This window comes from Strongylocentrotus purpuratus, unplaced genomic scaffold (genome assembly GCF_000002235.5).
Source record: "Strongylocentrotus purpuratus isolate Spur 01 unplaced genomic scaffold, Spur_5.0 spur5_scaffold_11, whole genome shotgun sequence".
In the NCBI taxonomy this organism is placed as follows: Eukaryota; Metazoa; Echinodermata; class Echinoidea; order Camarodonta; family Strongylocentrotidae; genus Strongylocentrotus; species Strongylocentrotus purpuratus.
Window position 1 is genome coordinate 33082655 of NW_022145596.1, and position 18846 is coordinate 33101500.

The 18846-nt window shown below is 37.3% G+C and overlaps 1 protein-coding gene across 2 annotated transcripts in view; it reads right to left on the minus strand.

The window, feature by feature from the left end:
• The window catches only part of LOC752047 (periodic tryptophan protein 2 homolog), a 62848-nt gene that overhangs the window by 28433 nt on the left and 15569 nt on the right, over positions 1-18846 (minus strand). For both annotated transcript variants that reach the window (XM_030981217.1, XM_030981218.1), the window contains 8 exons: positions 18557-18750; positions 17276-17419; positions 9384-9591; positions 8804-8952; positions 7605-7752; positions 6634-6784; positions 5845-6025; positions 4303-4450 (listed from right to left, as the gene is read on the minus strand). In XM_030981217.1, coding sequence (XP_030837077.1) covers positions 4303-4450; positions 5845-6025; positions 6634-6784; positions 7605-7752; positions 8804-8952; positions 9384-9591; positions 17276-17419; positions 18557-18750 — 1323 coding nt within the window. The remainder of the gene's footprint in view (positions 1-4302; positions 4451-5844; positions 6026-6633; positions 6785-7604; positions 7753-8803; positions 8953-9383; positions 9592-17275; positions 17420-18556; positions 18751-18846) is intronic.

An 18846-nucleotide genomic window follows, 5' to 3' on the forward strand; every position in this document is an offset into this window, starting at 1 on the left:
ACAATATGCTTGTCATTGCTTAGAATATCCATATTACAGGAGCAATATTTTACAAATCAAACTCAACACCACTTCTGAATAAATGCAATATGTCCACTACATCCTATCTATCATATTTGTAGCAATTCCTGATACTTTTATTCAGTACAAATGAACATTGTACACTTTGAGAACAGAGATGGGGTACTTCTACCTAAAGCCTCAGTGACATTGACAAAAAGCCCTTTAACATATATTGCCTCCTGGGAAGAAATCAACAACAGCGTAAACTTCATTCATGTAAAGTCCATCTTGCCCAGATCATGTCCTTTGAGGCTATCATTTATGCAAATCACATGCAAATGATAAAGTTAGCTCACCATAATACCACATTATTAATTGCCTGCTGCAAATACATTGTAAATCTTACTTTTTCCGTGAGTTGCTTCTACTTTTTAAATACTTCTAAAATGAGAGTAAAATGTCAAAGATTACCTTAGGTTATGTTTTTCAAACATAATTAATTGACCTTAACTGAACTACTGACTTTGACCTTTAATCTGAAATTCATATCACATTGTTTTACCCAGTTATGCTTGTGTAAAAGATTCATGAAAATTGAAAAACCACTTTTAAAAATGTGAGTACACAATAAGAAGACATCCACGGGCCTTACGCTCACTTGAGCTGATGATAATAGAGGCCTCGCAATAAGGTACCTAGCTCCTATCCCCTTTGTAAGAGGAACAGTATGGCAATTTAGGAGTGCTGCTCCCACATTCCCTGCAGGGGCAGGTATCACATTCAAATCAATTAAGGTCTCCTTCACATAAATATGTTCCCTACATTTGTTTAGCCAGAATCCATATCAACATTTTGATATGAAATCATATCTACATTACATGATCCAATAGAATATGAAATAGAAAATGAGGGTAACTAGCCATTTTGAAGAGGTATCCTTGATTCAAATGGAACAATTTCTAAACCATTTTTCTACAGTTTTCTAGATTCATGTGTGCACATTTTAGGTTTGCTGTGCTCCAATTGTTGTATGAATCGTGGATATTGAAGGCTGTCCTGAGCACCCATGTGGGGGGGGGGGGGGGGGGTTATATCCCATTTGAACAACTTTAGATCATGCTTGGCCAGGATGATTCCTACCAAGTTTGTTGAAAATCCGAGATTGCATTTTGAAAAGGAAATGTAAGCCAGAGGGCATATCAAGTTCAGTCAAAATCTTTACATTAATTTTGAATTAAAAAAAAAAAGGATTATTCTTGCCATTGGGGGTATATACCCCATTTAAATAACTTTAGATCTCCACTCCTTCTGATTCCTACAAATTTTGGTTCAAATCCAGCTATGGGTTTCAAGAATATGAAGAAAATTTGCAATTACTGCCACTGAGGAACTACGGCGCTGTCTCTAGGACCCCTTAGGGCTACGTACCCCATTTGAACAACTTAACCCTAAGGATAATTCCTACTAAGTTTGGTTAAAATCCAGCAATGCATTTTTTGAGAGGGAAGTTGAAAATGTAAAAAGTTTACAGACGACGGACAATTGCCAATTGCCAAAAAGAGATGGCAATAGCTCACTTAGACTAGCTAAAAACATAAACTTTTGTTTTTTTAAATATCAATGACTAAAAGTTGACCATTGGGATTGACTAGCATTAGGGCTGCGATGTGTAGTCGAATGCTTGAGTACCTGCACGGTTGACAACTACTCGGGTACAATTTCTTGTACCCGAATATTCGGCCACAAAAAAAAAAAAAAAAAAAATCTGTCGAGGCCCACGCTTACCCGTGCCTGGGTGAGCGGCGGCTGCTGGCATGGTGCCGTTGGTAAAAATGTTTCCCAACTCAAGCACTGTCAAACTCACCACTCAAAAACTGGGACCAAATGTCTGGATTTCTGTTTGGACTTGTAGGAAAATTGATTATTCTGCCATCTTTGGTTTTTAAAACAGCATCGTTTACTGTTATTATTATTATTAAATCGGTGCCTTCAACTGCAACTCGAAGTAAAATTGCAGGCGTTTTCGGCGACAGAACTGGTATACTGCTCCAAAGGAATGGTGGTGGCAAAAAAAAAAATCCAAAAAAAAATCCAAACAAAAATCTAAAAAATTCAAAAAAAATATCAAAAAAATTATGAAAAAAATTATGAAACTAGATGGAATTTTTACTGCGCGCAGTCAAAAATGATGCCTCCGCCATAGAGCAACTTTACAAACCAAAACGGAAGCAATTTTTAAAATTCAAGTTTGATTGTAATCCATCTGTCGGTTTTAATAATAATGCATTCACAAGCTATTTATAGTCATACATAATGAGCCCCATGACCTTTGACCTGATGACCCTAAAATCTAATCAGTTAATTGGCTCTGCAAGATACATATATACATGTCTTGAGTTTGATAGTAATCTGTCTATTGGTTCTCATTATAATGCGATCACAAGCTATTTGTGCATACATAATGAGCCCTGTGACCTTTGACCTCATGACCCCAAAATATAATCAGTTCATTGGCTCTGTTAGATACATACATGACCCAAGTTTGGCAGGAATCCATTGACCGGTTCTTGAGATAACGCGATCACAAGCTATTTTTGTAGACATAATGAGCCCTGTGACCTTCGACCTCGTGACCCCAAAATCTAATCAGTCCATTGGCTCTGTTAGATACATACATGACCCAAGTTTGGCACGAATCCATCGATCGGTTCTTGAGATAACGCGATCACAAGCTATTTTTGTATACATAATGAGCCCTGTGACCTTTGACCTCCGACCTCGTGACCCCAAAATCTAATCAGTTCATTGGCTCTGTTAGATACATATATGACCCAAGTTTGGCAGGAATCCATTGATCGGTTCTTGAGATATTGCGATCACAAGCTATTTTTGAATACATAATGAGCCCTGTGACCTTTGACCTTCGACCTCGTGACCCCAAAATCTAATCAGTTCATTGGCTCTGCAAGATACATACATGATCCAAGTTTAGAGAGAATCCATCAATTGGTTCTTGAGATAACGCGATCACGAGAACGGGACGTACGGACGTACGGACGGACGTACGTACGGACGGACGTACGGACGGACGGACAACCAGAAAACATAATGCCTCCGGCTACTTTGTAGCGGAGGCATAAAAACATGGCATTCGAGTATTCGCTTGTAAGCCTGGGAGTGTACTCGGTACCTCATTACACTGTTGTGCACAGCCTTAACTAGCATACTTGACAATTTCTTTTTTCTCCATCACTGATCTCTCCCCTTGGAACATTGATTTACATTTGAATAGATCCTGCAGCTATGATCACCCTACTGTGACCAATATTTCTGAAAATTCATGTTAATCATAGAAATATACAGGTATTAAAGAGATCTTTATATTACTCAAACTTGTGTGCTACTTTTCAAATTCACTTATGTTCCAGGGATGAAAATTCTAACCCTTGCCCTAATAACAAGACTTCACCTAATACATCCCTTAGCTTCACCTCAAAATGTTTTCATGCAATATTGGGTTGAAATTCATCATTTCATTCTATAATGTATGTGTATTTCTTTTTTTGAAAAACAATTAATTTTGTATTGTATTGTCTACTTTCAATGTATTCTTTTGTTCTAGAATTCCCAAAATTGCTTTGAAAAACACAAAGAGGTGTCGTGCTTTAATGGATAATTCCCTCGACTATGAAACACACGCAACAGGGTTCGATTCCCGTCACCACACTAAGGTCCATTGGCAAGACATTATCTACATATATGCCACTCTCCACCCGAGTGAAGTAAATTGTTACTTAAAAGGAAATTGATCCTTCAAATGAGAGAGCGTTAAAATAGCAGCCATGCTAGAGCCGAGGTAATAACAGTCAAGTGCCATGTATGGTAGTGGAGTATCATGTATGACAAACACAAGTGCTATACAAGAACCCAACAATCTGATATCAATACACATCTTCTATTTATGAACAAATATGTCTGAGTCTTTATTCATATTTCTGCCTGTACATGTATATGCAAGTATAGCACATTTTTATGACATGCACATACCAATTGGTATGTAACACCTGACATTCATATCCGATTTTGACAAACATGGTATCAAAATTTGCCAACAAATTTCAGGGTAAAAGAGTCATAAAGTACAACATGAAATCATAAGCATGTTTACCAATACTTGGAAAGAGGTTGGGCCTATAATGAAAAGATCCTCCCTCTCAAATGTCACAGAAAATTTATATCCAGCCAAGATTTTTTCTCTCTCTTGATTTTGAAAAGCACTGAAAAGCCAAAGATTCTTACCTCCATAGCGTCTAGAGACATGTTGCAGGAGATTTCAAACTTCTTCACTAGAAGTTGTTCTTGAATGTGATAGATACAGATGTATTTGGAGCGTCCGGCTGCTAAGATGTAAGACCCATCGGCAGAGTAACACAATGTGGTGAAAGACCTGCCATCATATTGAAAAACAAGATGAGAAGAAGTAGCAGACAATTAAAACACATATTCGTAACATTTAATTATACTGTATTATACTGCTTTGGAATATTTGGCCTTTTGAAGATAAGTTAGCAACAAAACTCAAATCGGCTTGTTTCAGGCCGAGTTCACTCACATCCCCTCTTTGCATTCAAAAACTTGGATCAGATCTTGTACTATTTGAGTCTGAAAATGTTGATGCACTTTGCAAATTTATCATGAATCCCTCCTCTAAAATCCTCAGATTCTCTCACAATATCTTTGTGAAATGTGTAACCTTCACACATCACAGATTAACATGTCAGAAAGTATCATGCACATGCAGCTTTTTTGAACTGATTTTACTTAGTTCAGGAACGACTCTCTATCTTACAAAAAGACTTTCCTCAATAACACATTGTATTCAATGCAGACTCAAAAAGAGGAACATTCTAAGATAGCACACACAACATTTAATCGCCTAAAATCCCCTACTTTTTCAGTTACAGTGCATCATTTATGTGGTCTTGGATGGTTCAGTAATGAAAGGGTTAAGAGAGGCTATAAAGCAAAAAATAATTATTATATTTTCAATATAAATTCAATGTATGTGTAGATATTTTGTTTTATAATCTTCCATTCATCACGCTCTTTTATGAAAAGGCACCCAAAGTTTCAGTGATAAGAAAGGGAAAATCTTATAACTAGGCTTTTTTTACATGGATCCAAGGTGACATCAGCTTATTTAGCCCATATAAATTGGTGAAAAGAAACATACAGTGTATATAATGACTAGGAAGGTTTACTGAATAAAAACTCATTCAGATAGAAAGTGGCCACAGTTTTTTTTTAAGTGCTCTGTGTTCGAAGATACAGAAACATGAAGCATATTATAATTAACGTTTTTTGTTTAAAAAAAACACTATTGCTTTGTCACGTCATATCTGAACAAGCCATGCGTTAAAGGTGCACAAGGATGTAGGTAATAGCGTGATCTAGTTCTTCAAAAGATTAAGTCTTGCCCACTGCCTGAAAAATCAATCTAGTCGCCCCCTCCAACAAAAAATAATAAATAGATAAATAAATAATAATAATAAATGATTATAATAAGTAATAACAAAATGAATAAATAAGAACAAAACTTTTATTTTTACCTTCTACCTTTTCCCAGGGAATTTCGACATAAAACACTGAAGATTTAAAATATCAAAGAAAAAAATAGGCACAAATTTGACACTTTTATCATTTCCCTTTTTTTTATTTCCCTTTTTTCTCACATTCTAGGTCTGCAACTTCTATCTCATTCTGAAGTCTCATCTAAGTCTATAGGTCATTAAAGAACTTGTGTAAGATCTTGGGATTGGGACTCCGAAAGAATGTGCTTACTTTGCAGCAGAAGATGTCTTTGCAGTGACCATGTCATCACTCCTGCGACCACTGCCCAGATCTTGCTTGCCTTCAATAGAACCAGTCTGAACAGCAGTCTGTACATTCCAGAATGTTATCTGGTAGTCAAGAGTAGCTACTGCCAGCTCCTCCCCACTAGGGCTCATTGTGACGCACATACCTACAAGCAGGAAAAGAGATTAACTCATTACTAACTGGAACATGGTGGTTCTTGTAACAAGTCTATGGGAAGGAGAGAATTCAATAGTTCACAGGTTTAACTGAAAAGGGGTAATAAAGTGGGAAAAATGTTTACCCTGAATTAAAAATTGTGCAGTGGCCAATTAGCCTCTCAGTCATTTCTTCCTACCAAATATAGAGAAAACGAGCCAACATAAGTGGTGCTCTATTTTGCAGTCACATGAACTTCCAGTCAAAATGGGCCACACATTATTGGACTCACAAACTGCATTTTTAAAATGTTCTTTAAAAATCGGTATAATATATTAAGCAATTTTATAAACAGCAATTATATGATATTTAGAAGTGTGTGCAAATGTAATGTTTTGCAGTCATGGCCTATGCCCCTGCCCTCATCTCATACATGTACTCATACAAGTATTTCACAATTTTAGATGAGTAGATTGCAAAAACAACTTCATTTGCTCAATTTATAAAATATTGAATGTCATAAGTAACAATTTTTAAAGATAAATAGAACAATTGCTTTATTCATTGATATTTATTTGAGTGACCACGTTTTTTCTGTTGGGCGAAACAGAGCCTTACCATCTGATGAGAGCCTGAGTGCCTCTCTAGATCCTGAGCGCCCAAAGACATCCCATAGTCTAACAGACTTATCCCAGGAAGAGCTGGCTAGCTGAGAGCCACTTGGACCAAAACTTAGACCAGAAACTGGAGCTTCGTGACCTGAGAGGACCTGTAGAAGAAACAAATCTATAATGTATATTTTTTCATTCTGCAATATGATAACATCAACATATACACTGGAACGTATTGAGTAATTAAGAAGTATTAAGAACTACATGTATACAACCTTTTGTTTAGTCAATTGGATATCTCAATTCCATATGAAGCATATTTGCACTGCTCATATCTATAGGTGAGTATATTTGGCACTCACTAATTGAAAAAGAAATTATTGTCTCCTATTTCCTCTTGTACAACTACAAGACGTGGCAATCTATATATATACAATAACTCTGCCAAAGGAAAAACAAATGTGGTAACTGAGATTCGGAAATTGACAAGTTTACTAGTGATTTATCCACTAAACCATGAGACACATATATACACACTAAAAGATGTTTCCAAGTGATATCATGCAATTCTATCTTGTATCAGATGATGCCCTTGTCTGGTTCTCCAACACTGTTCTTTCCCTACACAGGAAGTCGGAATGCATCATTTAAGAGATGAATATGAATTATTGGGTAGATCTACAGACCTACACGTTGGTTTGATTTTGAGGTTTCTGTAGTAGCTTGAATTTCTTAATGACCCTGGCTACTGGCTCATTTTGATCTCCTATGGCTTTAAAAAAGGGTAGGCTTTTATATTGATACCTGGACAAAATATAGAACACAATGTGCTTAATTTGTGTGCCAAAATTAAGGACAATCTGTAAATCTCAACAAAAATATCTTTTCTGGTAACTTTAATTTTTTGTAGTTTTGTGGTGCCGGTCGCATTTAATCTGTAACCAACTGGATTCAGTAGATGTTCATTGAAAGACTTACCTCAAGTAATCTTCCCGTCTGCATTGACCACATAAAGATCTCAAACACATCTAGACCTGCAGCACATACAATTTCACCACTAGCATCAAGAGCTAAACAGGAGAACTGCACTGGCTGTGGAGATGTAAATGTCCGAAAGTTCCGATACCTGCAATGGTACAGATCAACATTCCCAGAGAAGGATGGTAAATGAGGTTTTACAAAACAGATTAACCTTGCACACTAAATCCGGCATTTTACTTGAAATACACATAAAGAAAGATCAACTATACCCACAGAAACTAGATGGAACTTTGACTGCATGCAGTCGAAAATGATGCCTCCGTCAGAGCAATTTTACAAACCATAACAGAAGAAATTTTCAAATTGAAGTTTGAATGTAATCCATTAACAGGTTCTCAGAATATCATGATTACAAGCTATTTCTCATATACATGTATGACACTTTGATCTTTGACCTCAAGACCCCAAAATCTACTCAGTTCATTGGCTCTGCAAGATACATACATGTCTTGAGTTTGATGGTAATCAATCCATCGGTTCTAATGATAATGCGATCACAAGCTATTTTTGCATACATAATGAGCCCCATGACCTTTGACCTTGACCCCCAAAATCTAATCAGTTCATTGCCTCAGCAAGATACATACATGTCCTTAGTTTGGCGGGAATCCATCAATCAGTTCTTGTGATAACACGGTCACAAGCTATTTTTGCATACATAATGAGCCCCGTGACCTTTGACCTCATGACCCCAAAATCTAATCAGTTCATTGGCTCTGTAAGTTACATACATGACCAAAGTTTGGTAAGAATCCATCTGTCGGTTCTCGAGATAACGCGATCACAAGAACGGGACGGACGGACAACCCGAAAACATAATGCCTCTGGCTACTTCGTAACGGACGCATAAAAAGTTGTAAAAATACCAAGCTATCTATAACATTAATACTGATGTATTGAAACAAACCCAGTAGGTACATGGTATAATGAGCATACCATGTGAATGACTCACCTGTGAAGGTCAAATGCTCTGATGGTACCATCTAATGAAGCAGAAACCACCACAACAAACCCAGTAGGTACATGGTATAATGAGCATACCATGGGAATGACGGTACCATCTAATGAAGCAGAAACCATTACAACAAACCCAGTAGGTACATGGTATAATGGAGCTTACAATGAGAATGACTCACCTGTGAAGGTCGAATGCTCTGACGGTACCATCTAATGAAGCAGAAACCACCACTTTACCAGCCTCATTAAAACACACACCACTCACGCCTCCACTGTGCTCGCTGAATGTCACAAAACAAAATCCACTGGATAGATTCCATATTTTGACCTGTTATAAAATAAAAGATGATTATTTTGTTATATTTTACTTTTCAATGTCGTGAATGTGAAATAATCAATAATAGAACAAATACAGCATTTCTCTACATACATGTATGAACCCTGCGGGACACAGCTTTGTGGCTGGTCCTGGCTGTTTCCCACAAGAGCGGGTTTTAAAAGGCAGCAGTAAAATTGTTTACAGCGTCCAAAAACTCCCAAAATCTATGCTAATATTATATATAATTTATTGCCTTAAATTTGGAGAGTAACTACATACTGATGTGCAATAAATGCAATGTGTGAATAAAAACAATGTTAGATAAAATATCTACATATATACAAATTAAGTACTGGTAGATAATTGGAGCAATAAATTGATAATTGTAGGCAGACACTAACAGCCTGGCTTGCATTGCTCCCCAACTAAGAGGTTCCTACCTTGCCATCTTCAGCACCTGTAGCAATCAGCATGCCGTCTCTAGAGTAGTCTACACATGTCATATTGTTGAAATGCCCCTGCTGCTTCAGAACATAGCTCTCACTTTGCCACTCCCATACCAACAACTGTCCTAAACCAAGACAGCCAAACGCAATCCAATCTCCTGGAGCATTGAATACTACTGATGCTACACGCTGCTCAGAGATGCTGCAACAAAACACAAGGAATTACCGGCTCAGAAATGATCCACTGCTAACTGGTTTGGTTTGATGGTTGTTTTTAACTGACTGCTAAAAAGAATGTGTGTGTGTGAGTAAGTAAGCAACCAGGGGACCAATGGTTCTAAACCATCTCCGAGGGCCTAATAAATGAGGATAAGTGTCTTACCAAAGGGAACTAGTGTTTTGACTTGGTTTTGAACCCAGGACATCCCAATAATGATACTACTGCTTTACCACTGAGCCATTGCTCTGTGGTAGACCATTATAAGTAAAAAATTACGCATATTTTTAAACACATTTTCCCTTTATATAGAAAGACCTAGTTGTTCACTTGGTATGCTATGTATATGACTTACTTTACAAGGGTATGGTATGGCACGTTGACGTACGTATGATAAAAGACCATCACCTGAGTAACACGAATGATGCATTGAGAGAGTTGTGTTCAAATAATTCACCCCTTTTCTAATAATGGTTATTAAAATAAATAATACAGATATTTGATAGACTGAAACAAAAATTGAAACAAACAAACAGAGTCGACACTTTTCCCTAACTTCCAAGAATTGGAGCAGGTTTATACAGTACACGGCAACAAGAAAATGAGGACAACTTTTCTTCCCTTGGGGTTGGTGATGAATTGTCAAAAATTAGTAGATGGCTTCTAGATTTGGTTCATATGATTTTTAAAAGACAGGATAATATATGATTCAGAAAACGTTTGTTTTTACAAAATAAGCATTATAGGATATCACTTGTTTCCTGTCATATTGCTGAGAGCCATTAAAGAAAGTGATTTATATTTACACTGGTATCTACATGTATTTGAGGTACTTGGCAAGTAGCAAATAGTGGTAGATAGACTCATAGCAAGGTAGATGTAATATGTAGTTGCATAGAATTGCACAATTTGTTTTCATTAAGAAAAGTTTCTTATGTTGTCAATTTCTGGGACAGGTTGACATTAGGAATATAAAACCCTATGGAAATAAACATCTTTGATTATTTTAAAACTATTTTAGATTTATTGTTGGGGTGTTGTTTTGATGGCATTATTAATGAGAATAACCAATACTATTTTTGTGTTTTTGTGTTTTTTTTCAAGGGAAGGGGGGGGGGGGGGGGGAGGGGAGTTGGTTTGCCAGTGTTGCTAGGGTTTGCCCCTTACTAGGCAGGTGTTTAGAAGGAGCAAGTACGTGTGTTTAGAAAGTGTATAAGGGGAGCCTTCCAAAGTTGCGACTGTGCCGCGACGCGTCGGGGCGCAGAGCAGGATATGAGAACAAAGGAGGCGCCTTTATGCGCCCATTAGCGCCTTTTTGCGTCGGATAGGAGAGGACTTCAGTTGGTTGCCAGCTCATTAAAATCTGGCTATTGTTTGGAGTCTCATTGTTACGAAATTACCCCGCCAGGGCGCGCCCCGGTGAAGCACTTGACATTTGTGAATGGGAGCTTAAACTTTGAATAGCTTTCGCGCCCTTTCGCGCCCGGTCCGGCGCATTAGTTATTCATGTAGTGCCCGCTTGTGTGTCGCTCTCGTCTTGCGAGATTTGACTCTGAAAAGCATTACTTTGGCTACTGATTTGTTTTAATATTATTTTACGTACATGACATTGGTTACAATGTTTGTTTATTTTCCTCTCAAAATCGGAGTTCTGTAGGCGTTAACGTTGGCATGATTGTTCATTTTTTCATCTCCTCCTGTTCTGTTCATGATTGTGTTCAATATACTTTAATACAAATTGATTTGTTAAAAAAAAACAAATTTATTTTATACTTACCCCACTCTCTCTGACATTGTTTTCCTCGTGCATGTTTTGACACTTTAATTGTAATTTTATATTTCCTTATAGCGATGTTATCGCATGTTTCGATTTTCTTGTTTTTTTTTTAAACAATTTTTGTTGCATCTTGTAAACAGTTCTGTCGTATGATCATTATAAATCATATAATTATATCATCCGTCTGTTATTTCAATACATAGATCCTTTGAATCTTCTTAAAATTAGAGAACGTATTTTAAAATCCGTGATGTTAAAAATGATACTTAATCAAGAATGTCATAGTTTCTCCTTGAATTGGATTTAAAAAGCGTTTTATCTGTATTACGATTTTTTAAGCAAATGATATCCGTATTGTCGGGAACATCATCAATATGTTTCGTTAGAAGGAAGACGCTCATTTTCAGAATGTTCTTTCTTTGCAAAACACTAATGTTACGAACAAAATTAAATACACTGTACCCGTATCATCGGGGATATCGCAAAACTCCCAGGGAGATTATCAATTGCAAATCAACATAGTAAATTATGCCTAAATCGTAAGAATAGAGCATGCATTAAAAAAGAAGAGAGTTACCAGGAAATGATGTTTGAAATTTCACCCCAAACATATCTCAAGAAGAAATTAGTTTATCATTCTGTGTCAAAGAATTTTATCGAATATTTCTTTGCGACGAATGGGGGGGGGGGGGGGGGGGGGGTTACATCCGCGGCCAGTTTTAGATCTAGGTCATTGTTAAGAATAACTAAAATGCGTATATATTGTGCTGAATAGGGGCCACATGTTATCGAAAGAGCGTAGTACGTTCTAGAACAAATACAAGCCATGGCAATTCGTTGAATTGCTTCTCGTAACAGAACTGTCTCACTGTCTAAATAAGGATCCATCCGGGGGATCCATCATGCACGTGTTGGTAAACGGAATTAATAATGATTGGGTTGTTTTGGGACTTTTTTTTTCGGGGGGGGGGGGGCAGGGTAGCCCTTATTCTTCTTCTACTGGGTCATCAAGAAACACAAATAGTGTTGAAATTTTCCGCAATCCCTTTAGCGCCGAGGGTAGAAAAGCCTTTAGAAAAGTCAGCTGGACAATAGCAATTTAATGTTGGTCAAACAATCAGCGAGAAGTACTGGGCAAACAGATATTAGCCCACGTCTTCAATATAACCAGGGAATCCTGATATAACTAAGCACATGCTCACAATATGAATATCAAATCTGGCTATTGTTTGGAGACTCATTGTTACTATCTGGTAAAGGGGTACTTTTCACGCACCAAAGTCCGGCTCGTCTAGTACACACAAATCCGGCCCGTATTGACTTTACACACCGGACTTAGGGGACTGTTTTCAAAAGGAGGGAAAATGCATGTGCGTACCCTACATAACACTCATTCGGGGGTGGGGGGGGGGGGGGAGGGGTGCGCTTAAAGGCGAAGCGCTTTTTGTGAATTGTGAATTTGTGAATTTGAAAAGCTTTCGCGCCCGTTCCTACGCATTAGTTATTCATGTAATCCCCGCGTGTGTGTCCGCTCTCGTCTTGAAAGATTTGACTCTAAAATTTTCACTTTGGCTACTGATATGTTTTATTATTATTTTACGTACAAGACATTGATTTAGATTGTTGTTCTGATTGTTATTTTCCTCCCAAACATCGTAGTTGTGTAGGCGTTGACGTTGTTATGATTGTTCATTTCTGTTCATCAATGTGTTCAATACTTGTATTATATTAATTTCTTCACGAACAAAACAAAAACGATATGTATAATTGTATTCCTTCTGTATGTTTTGACACATTATTTGTTTCATATTACATTTATTTTGTTCTGTCATCCGATCAAAATAGGTCATATATCTATATCATCACTCTGTTCTTTCTCATGCAAGATCGATTTAAAGAATAGAAACGTAGGTTCTCTAAATCTTCGCAAAATCAGCTATTGTATTAAATACCCGTGATTTAAAAATGATACTTATAATCAAAGAGATTGAAAGATTCTGCTTGAAATAAGATTACAGGGCGTTTATAAATATGTCATACAAAACAAACAAACATCTGCAAATTAAAGATATTACAAAAATGATAGTCGTATTGTCGGGAGCCTGCATCATCAAAACGTTTCGGTAGATGGAACAATTCGAAATCGCCTATCTGTTCCGAACATGAAATTCGATCGAATATTTCTTCGCGAAGAAACTTTATTGGTGGTGTCATTTGTCTTAACAATTTGTTATCTTCAATGTTCGTGACGTTTTGACGTTTCATATTTGTTAGCTAGCGCTAGTAAAGTCTTTTGTTTTAACGTGCACTGTATATAGTTATAAGGCCTGAACACGTCATGTTCACATTGGGTGTTATATAGCATACGGATATTATAGTACATGTAACTTTTAAAAGCACTTTGTTTTTGCAACGCAATGACAAAAGACAGCTCTTTGAGCAGCTAATAGTTGTTGCGCCCATTGTTCCGCTCATAGGCGGCTATTCCCAATCACCGGGCATTATTTGTTATTGTATCATTAGTTAAGTTTATTAATCTATTCATGTTTTCTATTTATTTATTTAGTTTTGGGGAGGGGGAATGTCGTATTACGAATTCATGACCCTTATACATAATGACCATGTTCTCAAATTACGAATAGCGGTCTTCATGAATAGTTGTCCAATGAATAGCGGTCCTTATAACTAGCGAGCGGAGCCCTCGTGATTGACCTCTGCCATTTTGGTCCGGCCGTTCACTTCGCCGCCCCCCTCCCTCACACACACACACACATAATACGCAACATTAATGTGTAGCTAAACAAGAATCTATAGCAAGTCGGACAATTATAGCGATCAAACAATAGTCTTGCTCGGCCGCGTGAAATGTTTTTACCTTTAGAGCGAACTTTTCTTTTGTATTCGCTCCATAGAACTCTACTTTATCTTACAGCGAGGTGAAATGAAAAGAGCGTCATCATGAGTAGATCTATTGTTTGATGTTATCCTTCTTCTCCCTAGTTAAGCCAAACCTTCAATTTAGGCATATCCATAAAAGGTAGCTTCCTGTACCGTTCGCTTTTTTTTCCTGACTGCTATATGAAGCATGTGTATGCTCTGAATTACGCAAACAGGGGACCGGCGGGTTTAAGATCCTCTCCGAACGAAATGTAATGTTGAGTTATGCCTTACAATAGCATATCGACTTGGTTTCTAACCAGGGAGCTCCCGGTTACGAGGTGCTCTGCTCTACCACTGGGCTATAGCGCCTCCCTCCTTTTAAAAAGATCTTTTAAAATTTGCCGGTTTTTTTTTTTTTTTAGAATAAGAATCAAAACATGTTTTGTATGTTTTTGCATCTGTGCATTAAGATTTCAAAATTTCACTTTCGCCACTTAATTATACAAATCTACGAATAAATGATTCGAATGTTAGAGCAGAAATCAATGTTTGTATTTGTGTCGAATGATTAACTATCATCATGAACTGATTAATGTTTTGTATTGCATTTCCAATTGCTGCTCAACTTTATCACCATCAGGCTACGCTTTTTTGTTTTCATCTTCATGACAAACATGTTTTATAATCTCGATATAGTTCCCGGACTCTTTTGTCTATTTATTCCACTTTTAAAAAGAGCTATGGAATTATTATGATTTAAAACGCCTTTTAGACGGGCAATTTTCGAAGGCAAATCTCGGGCGTGAAATCCTGCCACGGCATTTTATGTTTTTTTTTTCCCTGAGGCCACTTAACAAAATATTCATGTTTAGCGTCCCGGCTGCTTCTTTTTGGGGGCCGCCTCCTAAGTTTATTTTTGGGGAAATTTGTTTTAATTTTTTTTTTTTTTTTTTTTTTTTTTTTAAATAATTTTTGAAAAAAACAACATGAAAAACAATACTAAAATGTATCTATTACTGATTTTTTTTTAAAAGTTAAAAGATGTCGGCGGCCATCTTGAAAACTAGCCCGACTGTCAGGAAAATGTACCGAGCGGCCATTTTGAAAGAAAAAAAAAGAAAAGAGAGGGCCTCCTCCTTCCTAGTTTTCGAAAAAACAGGACACTAATAACACATTTTTTTATTTGGCCTTAGAGCGAACTTTTCTTTTGTATTCGCTCCGTAAAACTCTACTTTATCAAACAGCGAGGTGAAATGAAAAGAGCGTCATCTTGAGTAAATCGTTTGTTTGATGTTATCCTTCTTATCCCTAATAAGCAAACCTTCAATTTATTAGAACCAAGTCATGGGAGGAGAAAAAAAAGGATTTGACTGACAAAATATAAATTCTTCCAAGCTCAGGCTGTGGCAACGCGTAGCGTGAATATGAATGACGGGAGAGAAAGATAATTCCTTTGTCCATTATACGATGCTAGAATCATATCGCGATGTGGGAATTATACAAATATGTTGATAATCATTCAAATTACAAACATACACAAGCGACCCAAACAGTAATCAATTTGCCGACTATAACCGCATACATGTAGTCATTCACATCATTCGTCTTTTATTTTTTTTTGTTGGGGACAATTAAGCTCGCAATTAAACAACCATTACTCGTACATAGTCATCTTTATTTCACATTTCATACAGTCGTCACAAAAATTAAAAGGAGGCGTATTAAACCCAACAAAAATAAATCATAATGTATTCTGATCAAGATGAACGAGTGTGTTGATTGCCCCCCAAAACAAAGACGATCCCACCAGAGAAGTTCATGCTGTGCTGTAGTAATGTACATCGCAAAGCTTCGCCACAATGATTGGAAAGGTAATACCCCGCCCGTTACGACGCAAAACGGCGCGAGAAGAATAGATCGCGACGCGAGAAGAATACATCAATTTTGTACAAACAATGGAAAGTTTATCAGAACGAAAACCGGAGGAGGGGAAGACAGGCTTTGGCCGAGAAATACTTTCTGTATATCAAGTTTAAGCTGTACCGCGCATCACGAGCGAGAACAATGACGGGAGAGATAATCTTCCATCGCCTGGTGGGGCGCAAAAGGGCGCAAGAAGAATAGAGCGGGTTTATACTAACAATAGACGGTTTCTTTTCATATGCAAGAATCAGGTGAGGGTGACTATTGCGCCCCTTCGCGCCCCTTTGCGCCTCAATGCGTCTCTTGGGACGCGACTGTTCTATTCATCGCGCCCCGACGCGTCCGGGCACAGTCGCAACTTTGGAAGGCTCCCCTAAGGTCCTTTAAAGGTGCATGCCCTTGTCGTACAAAGTACTAATTTCAATTTTGAATTGATTCTTTCTAGGACTTGTTTTCTGACCTGTCTGCATTCATCAGAGGGAGAGGGGAAGAGAGATAGAGAAAGAGAGAGGGGAAGAGAGATAGAGAAAGAGAGAGAGAGAGAGAGAGGGGAAGAGAGATAGAGATAGAGAGAGAGAGAGAGAGAGAGAGAGGAAGAGCACAAGGGTACAGGTGGGTCAGATGGTTAAGAGCTATGACAGGTGTGGAATGGAACAATTAGAGAAAGAGTACAGGTGCATGGGTTATCTAAGTTACAAGAAGTGCGGGCAAGCCGGAGAACTCAACTCTGGAAATTTACTTTATCAATTAGTAAAGTACCTTTAACATGGGCGTGTATAGCTTTTGAGAGATATTTGTCGAACTTTGTCATAGTGACATGCCCTTTTTTTTGGGGGGGGGGGGGGGTGCTCCACATGGCACTTCTTTCGGGGCATATAAAAAGGGGTGAACTAATTTGGCAGTTTCTCCCTTTTTCTAGAGATTTTCCACTATGCAGATTTTTTTCCATTCTTTACCATTTTTCTGTTGCTGCCATTTTCCTGAGTTAATCATGATTTACCAAATACTTTTTGAAGAGGGTCGGCCAGGTCAATAATATATCCTATTTAACTTGAGTGGAAGAGTGTACAGATGAGATTGTATACTTACCTGAGAGTATGGATGAGGTTATAGTCTGGCATCTCGTGTAAGTGGAAGACTCCTGAAGCAAATCCAGCCACAAGAATTCTGTTTTTCTTGTGATAGTCTGCACAAGTCAAGTCATCAAAGTCACCAGATTTGTTATAATAATGCCTGCAAATCAAAATACACATCATATTAAATGTTATTTATTTAAGACCTTCATATGCTTTGTGTTCTTCATAAAGCATGGAGAGCAATCTTAATTCACAAGTCAAAGATTCATGATGCTTCAGTGCAGTATTTACTATACTTTAGACATGTGATGATTAATACAGTGAACTCCACTATAAAAACAACAATAACAATAATAGTTGGGATCACCTTTAATTCAACACAGGGATTCTTTGATTCCTGTGTTTTCACTTTTCCTTTGAAAGTATGATTGGATGCTAAATGTATCTCTATTTGCACATACAATAAAAAGAAAGAAAAAAAGTAATGAATGTAAAGTCTACCCATCAATGAGACTTCAAATATTTTTGCAAAGTATAATGATCATTAGATTGCTTAGTTGTAAACAGGGCATGAGGGAGCTAATTCCTCCATTATATTGAATATTCCTTTTTGGTTCTGATAAGGCACCATGGACCTCATGAGCTAGGCCATGGATAGGACACTTGTACAGAAACTTGGCACGCTGCAACACAAGTGACTTCTTTTCCCAAGCCATTATTGTGCACTACTGTCAGTAATTTTTAAGAATTTCCCGTAATATACAGCAGGGTCACATATTTAAAGAAAACAAAGGTCTACATTTTTAATAAATTTGCATCATTACAGATTTAGGCAAAACCTTATTTCTCATTCTAATTATAGTCCTATTGACAGTAAAGTGTCCAATACTGTGTGGCCCGGTTTGACCAGAAGTTCAAGTGACTACAAAATGCCGGCAAATTCATTAGTAGAAATAGAGCGCCACTTACGATGGCCTGCTTTCAGCTATATGCAGTAGGGAGAATTAAAATATCAAAGGTTACACAACCTAGGGCCTGGCCTAGTGTTTGATTGTTGATTTTAAGAGTTAAACCTTTTTTATATATATTATTTACACAAGCAATTTGGCACAATACTCTGTATGTAGTGAATTGGTTCCTATTTTATTATTTATTTAATTTCTAACTTTTCAATTAACTTTACAAAGAGGCTTTTAAACTGGTTTAATAAACATGACATTGTGGTTTATCATTGTGACTCATTCCTAGTTCTACCCCAATGTATAAAACTTTTTTTAAAGTGCTGTATATTTACTTGGCAATTCTCTTGTACTTGATTTTGTTCTGTTTCTCTTCTTCCATTTCCTCCTCCTCCTCCTTGTTGATTTTCTCTTTCCTTCCTTTCTTGTGCAGAGGGTTGTGACTGTGTTGCGTGGCAGGTTGGAGCACATCAAGGTCTGTGTCACATTCCCACACAATGAGATCTGCTCTTCTGCTTAATGTGTACAACTGAATTATATCAATTAAGGCAAATACCTTTGCAAATCTATCAATGTAATCTTCATGCCACACATTATTATCCATTTTAATATCCTGGATGTCAAA